General features: G+C 36.0%; 1 protein-coding gene across 3 annotated transcripts in view; it reads left to right on the top strand.

The window, feature by feature from the left end:
* The window catches only part of rev1 (REV1 DNA directed polymerase), a 108644-nt gene that overhangs the window by 61751 nt on the left and 26765 nt on the right, over positions 1–20128 (top strand). For all 3 annotated transcript variants that reach the window (XR_012098704.1, XM_073043480.1, XM_073043479.1), the window contains exons 12-17: positions 1734–1853; positions 3684–3904; positions 6374–6546; positions 12498–12600; positions 15989–16151; positions 19611–19789. Coding sequence is in view for 2 of the 3 variants with exons in the window: in XM_073043480.1 (XP_072899581.1) it covers positions 1734–1853; positions 3684–3904; positions 6374–6546; positions 12498–12600; positions 15989–16151; positions 19611–19789 (959 nt within the window). In the remaining variant the exon portion in view is untranslated. The remainder of the gene's footprint in view (positions 1–1733; positions 1854–3683; positions 3905–6373; positions 6547–12497; positions 12601–15988; positions 16152–19610; positions 19790–20128) is intronic.

The following is a 20128-nucleotide window of genomic DNA, read 5'->3' as shown; positions in this document are numbered from 1 at the left end:
ATTTGCCCTACTCCAATTTAAAACTCTCCTGCAAGGACAATACCTTCCCTTATCTATAGCTATCTTGAAAGTTAAGAAGTTATGGTCACTGTTCCCTAGCTGCTCACTTACTGAAAGGTCAGTCACCTGGCCAACACCAGGTCCTGTACAGTCCTTCCTCTCATTGAACTGTCCACATACTGATTTAAGAAACCTTCCTGGGTACACTTAACAAATTCTGTCCCATCTGAACCCCTTACAATAAGAAGGCCCCAGTTTATATGTTGGGAAGTTGAAATTCCCCATGACAACAACCCAATTATTTTCACATGTTTCCGAATCTAATTACATATCTGTTCCTCAATGTGCCGGTGGCTGTCAGAGTGATTGCACCCTTCCTATTCCTGAGTTCTACCCAAATGGACTCAGTGTCTGACCCCTCCATTATGTCACCCCAGACTGCAGCTGTGATTAGTAGTGCAACTCCCAACTCTTCTTCCCACCCCCCCCCCCTTTACCACCTCCTCTATCTTTTCTAAAACTTTGAAAACCTGGTACATTAATCACTCATTCTTGCTCCTCTCTCAACCAAGGTTCTGTAATGGCCCCAACATTGTAGTTCCATTTACTGATCCATACTCTTAAGTTCATCACCCTTACCCATAATACTCCTAGTATTGAAATATACACATTTCAAACTATCCGACCCATCCTACCTGCTGCTTTAATTTTGCTTTTGAGTTCTTTCTCTGACATCTACCTTCCGGTCAGATCCTTCCCTTACTGACCTGGTGTTCCAGTTCTCACCCCTGTAAAACTAGTTTAAACTTTCCTGAGTAGCATTAGCAAACCTCTCGGACAGGATATTCATTCCCCTCCAGTTCAGGTGCAACCTGTTCCTCTTGTACAGATTACCCCTTCGCAGACAAAGTTTCAGTGGTTCAAGAACTTGAAGCCCAGTCCCCTGCACCATTTGCTCATACGTTCATTCATCCATCCTACTTCCCCATTCCTAAATACCCCATGGCACCAGCAGTAATCCAATGGAACATCATCATCTTCAGGTTCCCCTACAAGTTGTACACCATCCCAATTTGGAAATTTATTGACACATCTTCATCATAAAGAGTGCAATGATTCAAAAATGTAGTTCACCATCAACTTTTAAGGACAATTAGGCATGCACAATGAATACTGTCTTTGATAGTGATGCTGAGATCAAGAAAAAGGAATAAACTGAGAAATCCCAACCAGAGTTACATAGTTTATTTACCAAACATTTATTTCTTGTGCATTGTTTTTCTCCAGAAGTCGTAATTATAGTTGAATAATTTTGATTCAGTGCAAGTTTACAACAAATCCCACCTTTGATGACATTCATGGTTAAAACAGGTGTATTGGTTACACTGATACAAAAGATTTGTGAAGGTTTTTTTAACTTTAGGACAATAGCCTTTATTGTTTATTGGCCTAAGCTGGAAAGTATACAAAGATCTCTAAATTGTTGCTATGACCTGCGCAGAGAATTTCTTGGTGCCCAAGTTTATGTATGAAGTATGCCTATTTGGATGAGATGCCAGAAAATAATTAGAGCCTGCAAAATCATTCTAGCAGGAAGTATTAATGTCATTCATAGATAAGCAAATGCTGAGAACATATACCAAAATGTAACATTCTAAGGGCCTGTATTGTGCTGTAGGTTTTCTATGTTTCTATTTACAGATATACTAATGCTATTATTTTGCATTCAATAGGATCGAACATTCTGCTGGCCAGAATGGCCACTCGTAAGGCCAAGCCGGATGGACAATATTATCTAAAACCAGAGGAAGTGGATGATTTTATCAAAGATCAACTTGTAAGCAGTCTACCAGGCAAGTCAGATTAATTCATGTAGATAATATTGGCAATTGACATATGGAAATGAAGTGAAGCCAAATGCATTTTTATGTAATGATAAGAATTATCCCATCACATTTCACAACAAATATAGTACTTTGGAAAATGCAGCAGTCAATTTACAGATGACAGCTTTCATTTATATGAACTTAAATGCGTTGTATGTACTGGAATAAAGCAAATTGCTAGGATTACTCAGTAAGTTAGGCAGCGCCAGTGCAGAAAGAATCATTGATCTTAAGCAATTAACTATTTCTGTCTCCACGGATGCTGCTTGACCTGCTATATCGTTCCAGCAGTTTGTGTTATTGCATTTATGTTATGATTTAAAGTAGTAAAACATCCCAAGGCATTCCACAAGAGTGTCTTCTAACAAAATTTAGCTCCTTGATAGTAAAGGATCATTAGGACAGATGAACCAAAGTTTAGTCATTCATATGAATTTTGAAGAGTAACCTTTAAAAACTGAGGAAATTATCCATGCAATCCTAGAACTTTAAACCTGAGGCAGCTAATGATAAAAGTCATAATAGTGTACTAATTAAAATTATGGATGTACAAAGGCCAGAATTCAAGGCTTAAAGATGGCAGGTATCCACAGATGGGTAATGGAAATGGAGAAGCCAAAGCAAGCCATGGTAATTTTTCGAGACATGTTAGGGATTTTCAAATTAAATTTGTGTTGCACTGAGAACCTTTGTAAGTCAGAAAACTTTGTAGGCAGCAAAGTTCTGGATAGGTTTGTGAATAAGAGGGTGTACAGAAGAGCATTGGAATTGTTAAACGAAGAAGTAATAAAAGATGCATTTTAGTACCAGATAAGTTGAACCATGGTCAGTGTTGAACAACAGTTGTGTAAGTAGATGTTCTTAGTGGTGGTGAGTAATGTGGTTAGAAGCTGACCTGGGATTAATAGTGGCACCATTTGAAAATTGGTTCAGCTTCGTACCATTTGCCACAGATTTGTAGTTTGTGGTAAGGGAATGGCACATAGTGTTGAAATAACATAATGTCAGTAATCTAAATTATGTACTTTTTACTATGTTCAGTAGCATCAAACCAACTGAGTAACATTTGGAATTGTGAGTTTAAGAAGTAAAAATTGTAAATTGGTGAACTTGCATTAAAAAAAAACTTAAATCAGGATACTCATGATAATTCTACAATATACTTGTAGAGTTGCAACACTGTATATTGCAGAAACTGGTTATTTACCCAGCAGGTTGCCATCAACATCTCTCTCCTTATAAAACACCTTGCTCACTATGCCATTCTCTATTCTGTATTTGCTATCCAATTAATTTTATTATTTGCTCGTAATTTTCTAATAGAAAAATGCTGTTGATTTGAAATCAATTAGTGTATTTTAAGCAGTCGTATATTGGGACAGGAAATATACAAGTAATTATTTAAATAATTGACTTAAATATGATGAGACTTGACATTTATTCTGAGTAATTTGATAATTATATGAAACTGAATATTGCAATTGCCTTGGAATTTGTCTAAAAGGAACTGTAGCAACAATACAACATTTGTTGAGGCTTTATTTAGTAGTCTGGATATTTTTCTTTGAAGGATAAATCTCAATTTGGAGGTTATTTTCTAATTTGTTAAAGAATGTAGAATGTAAACATTTGAATTTTTGGCGCAACTAAATAGGAGTAGTTAAAAAACAAGTGTAAACATAAAACCCTTAAATGAGATATTAGCAGCTGAGTTTAATATTTATGTTCAGTTGCCTTCACCATTATTTCCTTTCTTTTTCTTGCATTATATTTATCTAATTTTGGTGTTATATTTAGGAGTTGGAAGGGCACTAGAATACAAAATGGCATCATTTGGTGTTAAAACATGTGGAGAACTGCAGCAGATTTTGATGCCAAGACTTCAAAAGGAATTTGGGCCAAAAACAGGCCAAATGCTTTACAGATTCTGCCGAGGTCTAGATGATAGACCAGTCCGAACGGAGAAAGAGCGAAAATCTGTATCTGCAGAAATTAATTATGGAATTCGGTTTAGTCAGGTAAGTTATTCATTAATATTTTTGAGAACATACAAATCATAATTCATGTAAATCACAAATTTCTGTATCGGTGAGTTTTATTCAAATCGGATGTTTAGAATCAACTTCCAGTCTCTGAAAAGTGCATCTAAATTGAAATCATTGCCAATAACAGTAAGTCTGTAATTCAAAGTCATTAAAATTTATCATCGTAAACCAGGATACCATTATTATACCATTGACCAGGATATCCCATGAACAATCAGGATTGGTGAGCCCTTATGCACAGATTTCAAATCAGTACAGCATTTCTTAAAGCAAAATGAATAAAAATCTAAATACTGTATACATGACCTAATTGCCTTTGTAGAATAATGAGTCTTAATGGAATATAGGCTGGAATTGGAAATGTAATATTATTTATCATTGACATGTATACTCAGTGGCCACTTAGTTACATCTTTCTAGAACTGGGTGGGTCTTCTGCTGCTGCTGTCCTTCCACTTCAAAGTTTGATGTGTGATCAGAGATGCTGTTCTGCACACCACTGTTGTAACACATGCTTATTTGAGTTGCTTTAGCCTTCCTGTCAGCTTGAATTAATCTGGCAATTTTCCTCTGACCTGTCTCATTAACAGGGCATTTTTGTCCATAGAATTGTCACTCACTGAATTTTTTCTTCTGGTTTTCACACCTGTTTCCGTAAAACTCCACAGATTGTTGTGTGTGAAAACCCCTGGAGATTAGCAGATTCTGAGACACTCAAACCACACCATCTGGCACCAACAATCATTCTTTGGTCAAAGTCACTTCAATTACACTTTTCCCCATTTTGATGTTTGGTCTGAGCAACTATGGAACCTTTTGGCCATGTTTGCAAGATGTTATGCATTGAGTTGCTGCCATATGATTGGCTGATTAGATATTTGCACTAATGAGCAGGTGTACCGAATGAAGTGGTCACTGAGTGTATATAGGATATATACTCTATGCCATGTCAATGAAAAGCTACTCTCATGTTTTCTGGCATCAGTCCCCTTCATTCCCAGTTCTAATGAATGGTCTCAGCCAAAGCATCAACTGTTTATTTCCCTCCATAGATGCTGTCTGACTTGCTGAGTTCCACCAGCATTTTGTACATTGCTCAAGATTTTCAGCAACTGCAGAACCTCTTGTTACTTTTGAGACGCACGTGACCAGCATTTATTTGATTAATGGAAGTGCTTGTTCGCGTTAGAGCTGATCTTTTGAGATAGCAGTGGAGGGTTTTAGAGGAATATTTCTGGTATTGTTGGGCTAAGGAGATGTGTAAAGGTGTGAAGCTGATTTCCTCAAATATTGACAATTTATAAAAGACAGTGGTGTCTGAAAGGAAAACTATTGAAAGATGCAGGAATCTGAATTGAAAATCGCATTGGTCTTTGAGCAGGATAATTTAGGTATTGAGCAAGCAACATAAACTCAGATAAATCAGCTTGGTTGAACAGGCCAACTCTGATTTGAATGCTAATGGCAGATTTTTTTTTTAGTCTTTGTTTTTGTAGTGAAGATTTGTCAGCCAAGAGGCAAAGTAACTTGCATTCATGTTTTGAATTTATTTAATAGGCTTCTTTGTTAACATAGACCAAATTCATGATTTCTACCCCTCAAAGGAAGTGCAGTGCGAACATCACATTATGCAGTTTCTTCTGCAAGCCACACACCATTTTGATTTAGACATACGTCAGCCGTTCGCTGTGTTTGGATCAAAATCCAGGCTCCCTCTCTAACAACACAATGAGGCTATCTTCATCACATAGATAGCAAAAATCCTTGAATATTTCACATTTTTGTGAATCTCCTCTCCAGCAACTCTTTGTTTGAGTCTTTCAAATCCATTGCCATGTTTTGCACAGTACTAAAATAGCCCTCATCAAAAACACAGATTGTATTCCTTATTCTATAAGAATAGAAAGTGTTGGAAACACTCTGCAGGCTACATGCCATTTTTGGAGATGCACTGCATTAAAATTGAAGGCAATTGACCTGAAATGATGGTCTCTTTCTCTTCCCAGGGGGACTTATTAACTTGTTGACAGCTGGAGGCAATAATGAAAGTTGTGCACTTGAGGCCAGAAGGTTAACATAACAGGAAAGTCAGAAATGGAGAGGGGAAATCCTACACAAATTCTTATTATAACCCATTTTTATTTTGTCTGCCTGCAACTCTGCTTCTACGTTCTCCCTTAAAGTAATTACATTTTGATGCAAAGAATCTGATTTTACTTAAGCCTGTAATTTAAAAAAATATAAGAACAGGTACTTATACCTGTTGCTATGATTGCCAATCTTTGTTGAGATATTTAGCAATTTAGGTAGAAAATCATGAACAACTTTGAGAGTGTTGTAAAAATTGTTTCATCTTAATTATTCCTCTCCCTTATGGTCTTACTGTGTACAATTTTATTGTTTAGATTTTAAAATGATAATTCTCTTGTCTTTCCCTCTCAGATAAAAGAGGCAGAGCTATTTCTTCTCAGTCTTGTGGGAGAAATACAACGGCGACTGGAAATGTCTGGAATGCAAGGAAAGCGTCTAACTCTTAAAGTGATGGTGAGAAAACCTGGTGCACCTATAGAACCAGCTAAATTTGGTGGGCACGGAGTCTGTGACAACATTACTAGGTAGGTTGAATTGTAAATGGGCGTTCGTAAATGTGAAAATGCGATTAATTCCTGCAAGAAATAATGCGAGACAGAGGTTAGCTAAACAAGATCATTATTTTTCTCCTTCATTACACAAATTCAAATGTATAATGGTTTGTTTAAAATAACGAAAATAGCTCAAACATGATTTTAAAAAATTTATTGGTTATTATATTTCTGCATTCGTCACAGCTGCATAAGTTTTATTTGTATTGTTTCATTGTAGTATTCATCATTTAAAACTCTCCTCTTTTCTTCTTTGGTGATTAACAAAGCCATAATACACATCGTAATAGTGGACACAGAATGTTAAATTGTAAGTAAGAGCAGTGTAGCGGCCAAACCAAACCTTGACAATTGCCACTGCTGGCAACCCTATGGATATGGTATACTTGCACTCCATAATTATGGCTCCAAAAGTCAATATGCATTTGATCCTTCATTAGCATTTAGCAAGCATACAATCTTGAAAGGATGAAACTTAAGTGTACAACCACCATCGCTCCGCCGCTTCCAAACTGCTACAAAATAAGCGAGAATACGAACTTATTCCCTTCACATTTACCACGCCCCACTGATGGCACTGGTTTTCATAATAAACCTCATAAACACGCAACACAGTATGCAATGCAGACAGATGTATGACTCCTACAGACAAAATTTCAGTAAAACTGAGATTATTGTGAAAATTCAAATTCATGTTAGAGCCATAGCCTGTTTGCAACTTGTGAATATGTAAATAAGATTCAGTTAATACTTTTTTGATCCTATAATTCCTTACGTTACTGGTTTCAGTTTCATTGTGTATTGTGATAGTAATCTGAAGACGTGTTACCATGTCAAACAGGGTAAGTAAAATATGAAGGATCAGTTAGTGTGTTTCCTACAAACTTTCACAAACAATGGCTCATAGGTGGATTTTGTGGTTTGGGGAAAAAGAGAGGTTTAATAAAAATATGCAAATTTTCCAAATGTGTGCATTCTTTTGGATATTCCCGGTTGAAATAGATTATGTCCCTTGAGGCTAGTGGTTTGATTTTTAACAAAAATTCACAAGACTGTTCTTTATTCAGCCAGTATTTGGAGGGACTTTGTTCCTATTATGTCTTTATATCCTATCTTTTAATAGTTTGATAAACTGGACGGACTTAAGAACTTTGAAGGTAGTTTTGCTATTTCTGCTTACTAGAGTTATAATTTTAGATACAGTATGTTTAAAAGATAATCAAATCAGTCATTTTAATGTAGAGAGCTAAAAAGGCTGGTTGTATGCCATAATATATAGTAGCTGTACAATATCCTGGTTAAATCTCCTCTGAGATCCAGTGATCAGATCTCAGTGGACTGAATGGGATACTTAATTGAGTTGGTCAATATGTCAGCTAATTTAGAGTGATAAAGCAAAGCCCATCACAGGATCTATATATGATTGGTCTATCCATTACTTTGGATAAACTGCACTTTAAATACAGTGTCTAATTGTAGTCAAGTAGGAAATCAAGCAATTTGTTATCTGGATTTCCAAAAGGAATTTGGCATTGTTAACCAAAGGTTGAAGCTCATGTACCTGAAAACAAATTATTGACCTGGTCAGGAAATATGGCAAAGGGACTGTAGGTGCTTCAAATGGCAGTGTTACAATCTTAGGTAACCAGTGTTACAGGCGGCACTGGGCCCATTTTTCACTGTATGACTGCATCAGAGTCCTGGGGTAAATCCTGAGCTTCGCACTATCTGTGTGGGAATTACACATTGTCTCTTTGACCAGATGGATTTCCTTCAGCTGCATCATCTTTATCTTATGTGTAGTTACCAGAGTTAATTGACCACTGTAAATTGCTGTAAACTGTAAAATGTGTATCTGAGTGGTAAAATCTAGAGTGAGTTGATGATAACACTGGCGAGAATAATAAATAGGATTAATATCAGATTAGCATAAATGTGTGTTTTTGGTGAGTGTGGACTTAGTGGTCTAATAAAGGACCTGTTTACGTGCTGTATTCTCCCAACAGAACTACTGGCCCTGTTTTTTTTTAACAACTTGGGTGATGGTATTGAAAGCCACCTACGCAAGCTTGCTAATAATGGAATGATAATACACTAATCAGTATAGATTGAAGCATTTAATTGGCAATAAATATTAATAGAACATGAATGGGGGAGAAAAGCTGGGAAGTAGTTTTTTAAGGTGACATCTTTCACTTTAAATAGAATGGAGTACATCCTAAATTTTGAAAAGCTAGAAATATTGGAAATACAGAGATGGGTAGGTTTCCAATTGCGTTACTAATTAGAATATATTGTATACATGAACTTTAGTGAGTTTTCAATAACATCCCTCATGGTAGGCTGATCCAGAAGATTAAAACACATGATACTTAGTAGATTAGAGTCGAAATCGGCTTGAACATAGAACTCAATTGTTGGTGATAGAGGGGTGTTACTCTAACTGGAGGTCTGTAACCTGTGACATTCTACAAAAATCAGTGATGGGATCTCAGGTGTGATATATGTAAATAACTTAGGTGAAAACGTTCACTAGTAGGTTAGCATATAAAACAGCAATATATTTCATTAAGAGGTCACATTTGGAGTATTGTGTGCAGTTCTGACTGTTGCATTACAGCAGAGGTGTCGAACTCAATTGCACATGGGGCCAAAACTCAAAGCACACTTTAGGTCGCGGGCCGAACAGGATAAACATTTATTGAACACACTAAAACTAAACATTTTTTGAACATAAATATGAATAAAAACAGACAGGAATATTATTCCAGAAAAAAAAACTCAAACTTTAAATAACTTAAATATTTTGCTCTCCATAAAAATATCTCCTGTCAGTATTATACAAGTTAGAAATATGAGCATGCTGCAAAAAAACCCTGAAAATATAAATAAAACTTGTGCTTTTCAGCAAAAGTTAAAACAACAACAAATCAAAACACTCAGTTTTCTTTGCTCTTATGCCGTTTTGTCAGAGCTGGATGCTTGGCATCTTTTCTTGGCAGTAAGTTCATTTAGATTTGGTGTAAGGTTCTGTGTTGTGGAGATTCTCAGGATGGACTGCAGGTGTTCATCAGTGAGACGTCTCCTGTGTGATGTTTTGTTAATCTTCATCACACAGATATGTGCTACCAAACATGCACAAGGTTCGAGCCGTATGTAGACGGAGCTGAGGCATTGCTTCAGGAATGGAGCGAATAAACTATACGGACCCTGCAGTGTTGTACTTTGCCTTTAGTGTCCCATTACACTGCAGCTTTGACTTCAGAATAGCGTTGTATACAGCAACAGACGCTTGACGTGGGAATGTTCCCGGGTAGCCTATCGGCAGCTGTTGCGCTGCATTATGGGATCTGTAGTTTGCGTGTTATCAGCGCTTCATATCGCTGGGCCATTAATAATTAAAATAATAGATCTATCTAAAATGATCTTGTGGGCCGGATATAATTGTACGCCGGGCCGGATATGGCCCGCGGGCCTTGTGTTTGACACCTATGCATTACAGGAATGATGTGGAGGGTTTGGAGGGGCTGCCAAAGATTCTCACCAGGATGTTGTTTGGATCCAAATGTATTAGCTGCAGTGAGAGGTTATATTCTAAAGAATGATCCTGACCAGTTCAACCTTTTCCTATGACTCTTGTCCTCAAGTACTTGTAACATCCTTTTAAGTTATCTCTGCACTCTTTTGATCTTATTTACATCTTTCCTGTAGCTAGGTGACCAAAAGTGCACACAATACTCCAAATTAGACATTACCAACATCCAATTCCACTGTCAGCATCCCAACACCTGTACTCAGTATTTTCATTTATGAAGGCCAATGTGTCTAAAGCTTTCTTTACAACCCTGTCTACCTGTCAGAAGTCTTGCTAAAGTCTATGTAGACACCATTCACTGCCTTGCCTTCAACTATCCAGGTAGGGTAGATAGTCAATCTTATTTCATGGTAGAAATGTCAAATATTGGCAAGCATATCTTTAAGATGAGAGGGGAAATGGTGAAGGAGGCTTACAAGGCAAGTCTTGTTTTCAAAAGATATTAGTAGGTGTCTGGATCTCATAGCCAGGAAGTTGGTGGAAGCAAATAGAGTAATAACTTTTAAGAGTCAGAGTCATAGAGAAACAGGCCCTTTGGCCCGTATTAAACTACTAATCTGCCATCGACCAGCACCCGGACCTTAACCCTCCATACCCCTCCCATGCATGTACCGGTCCAAATTTTACAATTTTTCTTCTAAGGTCCTCTGAAAGTTGTTTTGATTGAGGCATGGTGCACGTAAAGAGATCTCTTGGGAGAGATAAGTAGAATCTTGTCAGTAATCTGACTTTGTCTTTTTTTTGTATATAGAATAGGGCGCCTGTACAACCCACACCTCCAATCTCATCTCATTGATGGGAACACCTGACTCCAAATAGCTTTTGTAGAAGGCATTGCCCCAGAAGTTCACGTATTTTTTAACCTAGACTGTGATTGTGTAAATGTACTCAGTGCTGACAAGAAGTACAATTGTTGGTATGTTAATAATTTAGGCAAATTGTGTTTGTCTATTATTATCTATTATTCACCTTGGATAAAGATCAGACCACATTTTCTGAGTAATTAATGCAGAAAACCACGTAATTGCAAGGAGTTCACAAACTTCATTTTGCAACTGTTTATGTTCTCTAGTACTTGACATTTCTACCCTGGGAAAAAAGATGTCATATATCCTCTCTGTGCCTCTCAATATTCTATATGAGGTAATTCCTCATCCTGCAATGCTCCAGCAAAAATTTCAGAAACTTAGCATAGTGATTTGTATTAAAAATTTATCTCTAAGTACAAAGTACAAAGCAGTACTTTGTTTGCTGTGTTTGCTATTGGATACTGAAATGTTACGGGTTGTTGTGCTATTCCTTGCACGGTGTTTTATCATGTTTTTCAGTAAGATATGGATTTTGAATACACTATTACATATCCCTTTAATCTCAAAATTTGCTTAAATTTGTGTAACATTAAATTGCTTAAATTTAACTTTTTAAGTGCATTTTATTTTGTATATAATGAAAGAAGATAATTGAAATATAATAAATATGGTAACAGGGTAATATGGAGCTGAACAGCATTTCTGTTATTTTTGTACTACCATATGCTACTGATGTTAGTAAGCTTGCATTTATTGGCTTTTCTTGGTGGTTGCTTTAGGAATGTTATCCTGGGCTGCATCCTGACAATTGTTAAAGAAAGGGTCAACTTCCCGCAGGTTTTCTTTTACATAAAAGCTAAAGGGACCAGATTAATATTTATAACAGAGACTTTGATTATTCATCCAGTGGCATTTTGATATGGGACAAATAACCAAAATTTACTCTAACAAACCTCCATTGGCTGACATCACTCATTAGCACTCAGTGTTTTGTCTTGTTCATGTCTTTATTTTGTTGAACCCTCTGGTTTTTCATTTTCTGTATTTACCAGTGCCACCTAAAGAAATCACTTGCATTCTTTGCTACTTTTTATTTTTGTCATCTGTCTATAGCATTACAGTCAGCTCAAAAAATGTTGGAAAAGATTTTAAAGTATTTGCTGTATTTTTGATGATGTTAGTTTCTTCTATGTTTCTTCACTTCCAAAACACGTTGAACTTAAAAATTGTTTGATGCTTCATGAACACGACATAACATCCCAATTTTAGGCTTATTGTGTTTGCATTATCGAGGATCTTTCTTGTTTGTGAACTAATAACAGAAGTGTGAAAGAGAATAAGGAGAAATAATCAATTATATTCCATCCCTCATCTAATTTTGTGCATTTGTTTAGTGATTTATGCGATCAGATCAAATTAAAGCAACTTCATTTTAGCATAAAGCACTTTGCAGTTTTTTAACATTTCTTTCCTACTTTCATTGATGTCAGCTTAACTGTCTCCAAATTTTGATTCTGCAGAAGTGTGACTTTAGATCATGCAACTTGCAGTGCAAAAATAATTAGCAGAGAAGTACTGAACATGTTCCATATGATGAAGCTGAATGTGACAGATATGAGAGGGGTAAGTTAAAAATTAATGATTAAAACTGATCGCTGCAAGTTACAAACTTGAATGCCACCATGAAAAATTAAAAACTTTAAACTATTTTGATATTCTTCAGTTGAATCTGTGTGATGTAGGTCCCACACCACTAGGTTCAGGAAGTTTTTACCCCTCAACTATCAGGCTCCTGAACCAGAGTGGATAACTTCACTCACTGGCTGATTCCACAACCCATGGACTCACTTTCAAGGACTTGTTACAGCTCATGTTCTCAATGCTATTCATTTATTTATGTATGTATGTATGTATTATTTTGTTTTTCTATTTGCTCAATTTGTCGTCTTTTGCACTGGTCTTTTGTCTACTCGTTTGTGTAGTTTTTCACTGATTCAATTGTGATTCTTTGTATCTACTGTGAATGTCCACAAGAAAATGAATTTCAGAGTAGTTACGTGTATGTTCTTTGATAATAAATTTACTTTGAACTCTGAATGCAGAAAAGTGATGAAACAACCAACAATTGGCAGTCAGTTACCAGGTTCCCAGGCTTCAAACAAGATGAAATTTAAGTCTATTTCATATACTGTATTTAGTTCTTGGCACCACACTGGAAGCAATTTCAAAGTCTTTGAGAGAAGGTAAAATAGATTTTTTGAAATAAGTTCAATAATTAGATACTTTAGTTATATGGTGAAATTGGAGATACAGTGATTATTCTCAGTGCAGAGAAGGCTAAGAGGAAATTTAGGTGAGGTGTTCAAAATCATGAAATACAAGTGACACAAAGATAGGTTGGAAAATAAGTTGTGAAGAGGACACAGTATATGCATAGGTTATGAGTGGGCAAAAATTTGGCAAATGGAGTATAATGTGGGAAAATGTGAAATTGTCATTTCTGGCAGAAAAACTTAAAATTACATAAGGTACTTTCCTGAAATGTTAAAGCATTCTTATGTTGCAATTAGGTAGAGTGTTATATTGAAGGTGAAAGAATTATAACTTATTTCCAACTCAGAGTATTAAGAGAACCAAGCAATGTCACAGTCCTGTTACTATTTAACTTTGCTTTGTAAATAGTCATAGAATTATCTATGCTAGTAAAGTTGATACATTAATGTAATATAATAATTGTTCAGTGTTTTAATGTACCTTTAATTTTTTTTTGTCTGTTTATCATTTATTTTTGCTCAAAAAGTATAACTCTGGAAATCCATTTATTGACATGCCTTGTTACAGCAGCAAGTTAAATTAGGGGTAGAAGCTGTAAGGTTAGACGGTGGAAAGTCGATGGGCAGAATGGCCTACTTCTCTTATACCTTATGGTCTAACACAAGCAGCCAGCTCAAAGGGTGAATCTTAAAGTGAGTGAAAATAGCAGGCTGGAAAATTAGTTTTGGGATTTAAAAATTTGATGATGAACTTCAATAAAAAAAAATTGCAAAAAAAAAAATTTAGAGATTAAATTGAATCAACTTGGAAAGTAATGGTATCAAAATGTATAATGTGTTAACAGCAGCAAATGCTGAGAAAAACTGTCAGTCAGCTGTTGGAAAAAAGAACAAAATGGTTAATATTTTGGCACCCTTTTACACTGTCAATCAGTTCATGCAGCTATTTATATTTTGGTTCAGAGCTTAGCATCTGTTACTCTTATGTTTCAGGTCAGTGAACTTCAATCAAATTTTTGATAAGAGGTCTTCGACCTTAAAAAATATATGCTATTCATCTCTTCAAAATGGCTTTCAGTTTTTATTTCTGAATTTTTGCTTTTGGTGTATATTATAGCACTAAGTTGGGAGTGTGATAAATTTGAATTTACTTTGAATGCTTAAGCAAGATTGTTACAGGAAAAGTGAAAGTAAATTGAATAGTTTAATATATATATACAGATTTTTAGGAACTTTAAACTTGCATGATTAATAATAGGTGGTACAATAATTCTATCAAATTTAAATGTGGCCCCCTTTCTCCAAGTCATCTCTTTTTGATTTGGGGGTTCAAGTTTGATGTTTAATGTTAAGGAGTTACCTGTCTAATTTCATTTGGAAAGTTGTAATCTTTTGAATAAAAATAGCTTATTTATAACTTAATTAATTAAATTGAAAGTAACAGTTGTATTTGCATTTTAAAGATTATTGACATTTAAAGATTGGTATAAAGCTACATCATGAAAAAAGTAGCAGCAAGCCAGGAAAGAGAAAAATAACTTAGCCGATAGCTTGAATTTTGATATTACTAGGCAAAATAATTTATATTAATTACTGAAAAATTATTAAAATACATATGCCAAAGATGAAATAATTGGTTACTTGGGGAAAGAAATAAATATATATACTAAAGTTATTACGAACTCCATGGAGCATGTGGGGACCCTCCATATCCAGGCATTCCTTTTTTTTTCTTTCTTCTTTTTTTTAATAGGGATGTTAGGGGGGGAGGGGTCAAGCCACTGTGCAAATGTTATGTATATATTTATAGCTAGGGTGCCTCAGACATTTGCACTGTGTTGTATTTGTCAATGTGGAGCAGAGAGCAGGTTTGTACATCTGGTGGGAATAAAGGATGTTGGGAGTGGTAAGGGTGGAGCATCATGGGAGGGGTGTGGGACAGGTGGCAGAGAAGGAGTTCCAGAGATGTGTGGTGGTGAGATGCCACACACCCAGTCACACCCAGTCCTAAGACACCAGGCAAAGTCATTTGATTCCAAACAATTGGTTTATTGCTCATTACAGAACACCTCTTCGGTGCTTTCCACTCCCTCCCCTCTCCCTTCTCCTTTTCCCAACTACAATTCCCCTCTCCCTGCCTCTCAGTCCACAATAGAGAGCCATATCAAAATCAGGTTTATCATCACTCATACATCTTGACTTTTTTTTGCAGCAGTATAGAGCAATACATAAAATTACTACAATACTATGCATAGGTCTTGGGTTACCTAGCTATATATATGTGCCTAAGACTTTGGACAGTACTGTAACTTTGGTATATAATAATGACAGGACATTAGGATTGAGTGCAGAGGTTTTTAAACACATTCTAATAAGTAATGTCTCAGATTCTAAGTATTAAATGTAAATTGTTTCTTTATCTGGAACAAATGGAGCTACATTATAATCAAGCTTTCAGATAATTCAATACGACACAACTTGGACAGCTCTGTATAAAACACTTTATTTTATTCATGCAATTTGCGGCATTATTTGGTATGCTATTCCCCCAGTTATAAGTTGTACTGCTGTATGATGCTCCAATGTTTGAGTAAATTGAATAATTGTGAAACATTCTTGGAACTGTACAATAAATGTGATACAGTTAAACTAAAGTGTGAATAAAAATATAACAGATTATTGTAATCATATAAAGATATATTTGAATGAAGTTTAATTTTTTTTTCACTTTTCTTTAGGTTGGAATTCAGATGAATCAGTTAATCCCGGATACCAAAGCTTCACTTAATTCCTTCTCTTCATTTATACGAAGTAACTCTGCTGGTGGGTTATCGTGTCCAAAGGCAGATCTGTTTCAGAAATCAAGATCAAAGAAAGCTGTGGAACCCAGACTTTCAGAAGGTTAGCAAATTAAAACTTGGTGACTCCCATTTTAGAAAAAGTTGAGAGAAAAAGAAGGAGGGTTATTTGAATTACAGAAAATGTTAGCGATGAGATGGATTGGAGGAAAAGGGGATAGGGTGAAGAAAGCTTCTGTTGCAAAATTGCAGTGAATGTTAACATAGAGCAAATATGGGGAGAAAATATAATGTGTGAAAGACCACATGGAAGTAGGCAGAGAGCCTTCCAGCTGCCATTCTTTTGCCTGTTTGTTCTACAATTCAGCTCTTCTGAAGTGTGATTTCTGTATGACAATTGCATACCGAAGACTCGTGTAAAATGTTAATTCTGCTACTAACAAGCCTCTTTATACAAAACGTTGGTGTATAAATCTGAACACAGATTTATATACCTCAGTCAGAAGAATTAGTACAGTTATGAGGAGGCAGTTCTTTAGCCAAAGGGTAGTGAATCTATGGAATTAATTACAACAGATGGCTGTGGAGGCCCAATCATTGCATTTATTTAAAGCAAGGATTGATAGGTTCTTGATTAGTTAGGGTATCAAAGGTTACAGGAAGAAGGCAGGAGAATAGTGTTGAAAGGGAAAATAAATCAGCCATGATGGAATGGTGGAGCAGATTCAATGGGCCTAATTCTGCTTCTGTGTCTTATGGTCTAATTATTAATGTACAGTGAGCATTCAATACAAATAGATTGCATTGATGCCAAGGATGGAGAATGTATGGTAATATGAGGTTTTTTTTCCCTAGCAAGCAGACTTGGAAGATTTATTAGTTAGTTTTACACTGCTGTAGGGTAATGATAACGAAAAGAGAACTATTGTTTCCTTTCTTTGAAAAATTGGTGATGAGAGGCTGATAATTTAAAATGATCACCAAAGAGACACGAGGGTTATCAAAAATTTCTTGAATATGGTGTGTTTTCCCACAGAATATGATTAAGTTAAAAGTAATGTATCCATTGATAAAATTGGGCAAAAATTTACAAGGAATAAATTGGAGAAGCTGGAGTATATTGGATTGTTCTGAATGGCTGATCTGTGTGCTGCAAATTTCTATGCCTCTCTCCACTTGGTAGTGAAATTGTCCTTTCTATATAGGGAGATCACAGGTTAATTGATGGCCTTGCAGGTGAAATATTACTTAACTGATATGCAATATCACGTAAGATCAGTTTAATGAGAATTAAATACTTCACTCTATTCCTGAACCAGAATTATATTTTCAAATCCTATACCATAAGCCCCATTGCCTAAGGTAAACTTTGTTGAGTTCCTGCTTAGCAATTAAGAAATTGCATGAATTCCAGTGAGTCCTTCATGATAACATTTTTGTTATGGCTTTGAGAACATAAAGTAAATGGTTGAATTCTCAGTGGAATAGTTTATTCAGATAGTGCTGATCTTTGAAAAAAAATCCCACACAATAGACTGCTAATTTGCCAACAGTTAAGCCTATTAACTCCACATAATAGAAAATGGTACTCTATAATTTCTCTGGTAATGTTAAAGTATTGTATAATAAGATGACCAGAACTGAACACAAGTGAACAGGTGTGATCTAACCAGAATTTTATAGAATTGTAATATTATCTTGCGGCTCTTGAACTCAATCCCCCAATAATGAAGGCCAACACATCACATGCCTTCTTAACCGCCCTATCAACTTGGCTGTATTTTTGTGGGATCTATGGATGCGAACACCAAAATCGCTCTGTCCCTCCACACTTCTGAGGATCCTGCCATTTATCCTGTATTCTGGCCTTTAAGTTCAACCTCCCAAAGTGAATCATATCAAGCATTTCTGGATTGAGCTCCATCTGCAATTTCTCAGCCCATGTCTGTATCCTATCAATGTCCCATTGTAACCTACAACAATTTTCTACACTATCCACAACACCACCAGCCTCATGTCATCTAGAAACTTACTAATCCCAGCTTTCCACTTCCTCATCCAAGTCATTTATTAAAAAAATCTCAAAGAACAGGAGTCCCAGAACAGACAGCTTTGGAACACCACTGGTCACCAACCTTCAGGCAGAATGAACTCCATTTACAATCACTCCCTGTCTTCTGTGGGCAAGCCAATTCTAAATCCACACAGCTAAGTTTCCTTGGATCCCACACCTGATTTTTTGAATGAGGTATGGGGAACCTTGTCAAATGCCTTAATAAAATCAATATACACCACATCCTTCATTAATATGTTTTATCACATCCTCAAAAAATTAAATCAGGTTCGTGATACAACCTGCCCCTCTCAAAGCCATGTTGACTATCCCTAATCAGATTGTGCTTCTCCAAATGTTTATAAGTCCTGCATCTAAGAGTCCTCTCTAATAGTTTGCCCATTATTGATGTAAGACTCGCTGGTCTATAATTCCCAGGGTTACCCCATTACCTTTTTTGAACAAAGGAATAATATTTGCCACCCTCCAACCCTCTGGCACTACTCCTGTGACCAGTGAGGACACAAAGATCATTGACAAAGGCACAGTAGTCTCTTTCTTTGCATCCCTTAGTAGCCTTGGGTATATCCTGTCCAGCTCTGGGGACTGACCTGTCTTTATGGTTTTCAAAAGATCTAGCACATCCTGTTACTTAATGTTAACATGTTCCACCATATTAGCCTGTTCTACACTGACCTCATGTTTGTCAATGTCCCTTATACATTAAGGACCTCCTCTATCTCCTCTGACTCCAGGCACATGTATCCTCTTTCATCTCTGATCAGTCTACCCTGACTCGTCATCCTCCTGTTCATCATGTACATATAGAGCACCTTGGGGTTTTTCTTAATGCTACTCATCAAACCTTCTCATGTTCCCTTCTACCTCTCCTGTCCACTTTTAAGCTCCTTCCTCGCTAACTTATAATTCTCAAAATCCCTGTCTGATCCTTGCTTTCTAAACTAAGAATGCTTCTTTCTTCTTTTGACTAGATATTGCACATCTCTTGTTAAGCAAACATTTCAGTTGGGCATTTCCCTGAGTACATTCATTCCCAGTTAACGTTTCCATGTTCCTGCCTATTTGCATCATAGTTCACTCTCCCTACTTAAACGCTATCCCATACTGTCTGTTCCTAGTTCTACACTGTAAAATTGAAAATGAAGTTTCTTTGAATAGAGAGTAATTCTATTCTGTAGTTCTTTTGATTTACGTTTTATATTTGTGGTAGAAATGTAATATATTTATGGAGTTTCATTTCTATCTCACTGGGCTTTATAAGAAAAATGTTTACAGATAATATAAACAAAAGTAGTTTATTCTGTTTAACCTTCCATTTTATTTAACAGAAGGTAGGAACATCTTCTGAGGCCATTGTGCAGCCATCTGTAGAAACTATAAGGTATTAAATGCTGTTGCTTTTCACACTTGTCAGTTGTACATACTATCATGTACAATATTTATTTATTTCACACTCACTTTGCTGTTTTTTGTTACATGTATTTACAGACTCTGATTCCTCGAGAAAAAAGACATCAACAAGTGGACACTCTCCATTGCTTGCATCTAGTACAAATATCAGTAAATCAGAAACTTTATTAAAATCTGATGGAATGCATACCTCTGAGAACACACCTATCCGTAGGAATATAGCTGATGTTAATATTGAAGTGCCATCTCCTTCTCAGGTAATGTGTAGATATTTGTTATTTTGGCATCTTTGACAACAACATAATGGCTTATTAAATAAGCTGGTCTCAGGATTTAATTTATGTCTGTATTTGAAATATTGTTTCAAAAGATTATCAATATCTCCTCCCAGCAGTCTTAATACAGCTTAATAGTTAACTCAACCTTTCCCTGGATGATAACTTCAGAGAAGAACAGGTCTGTTATTCATGATATATTATTAACTTAAGAATGCTATGATATAAATGGCATACATTGCTGAATTTATTGTAATGTAAGATTTTCACCCCCTATTTAAACTACTGTAATTCTTGCGGAACACTGGGATCCATGCAGAT

This window comes from Hemitrygon akajei, chromosome 4, assembly GCF_048418815.1.
Source record: "Hemitrygon akajei chromosome 4, sHemAka1.3, whole genome shotgun sequence".
NCBI classification, from domain to species: domain Eukaryota; kingdom Metazoa; phylum Chordata; class Chondrichthyes; order Myliobatiformes; family Dasyatidae; genus Hemitrygon; species Hemitrygon akajei.
Note: the sequence above shows the minus strand (reverse complement) of the source record. Positions and strands in the feature narration are given on the sequence as shown.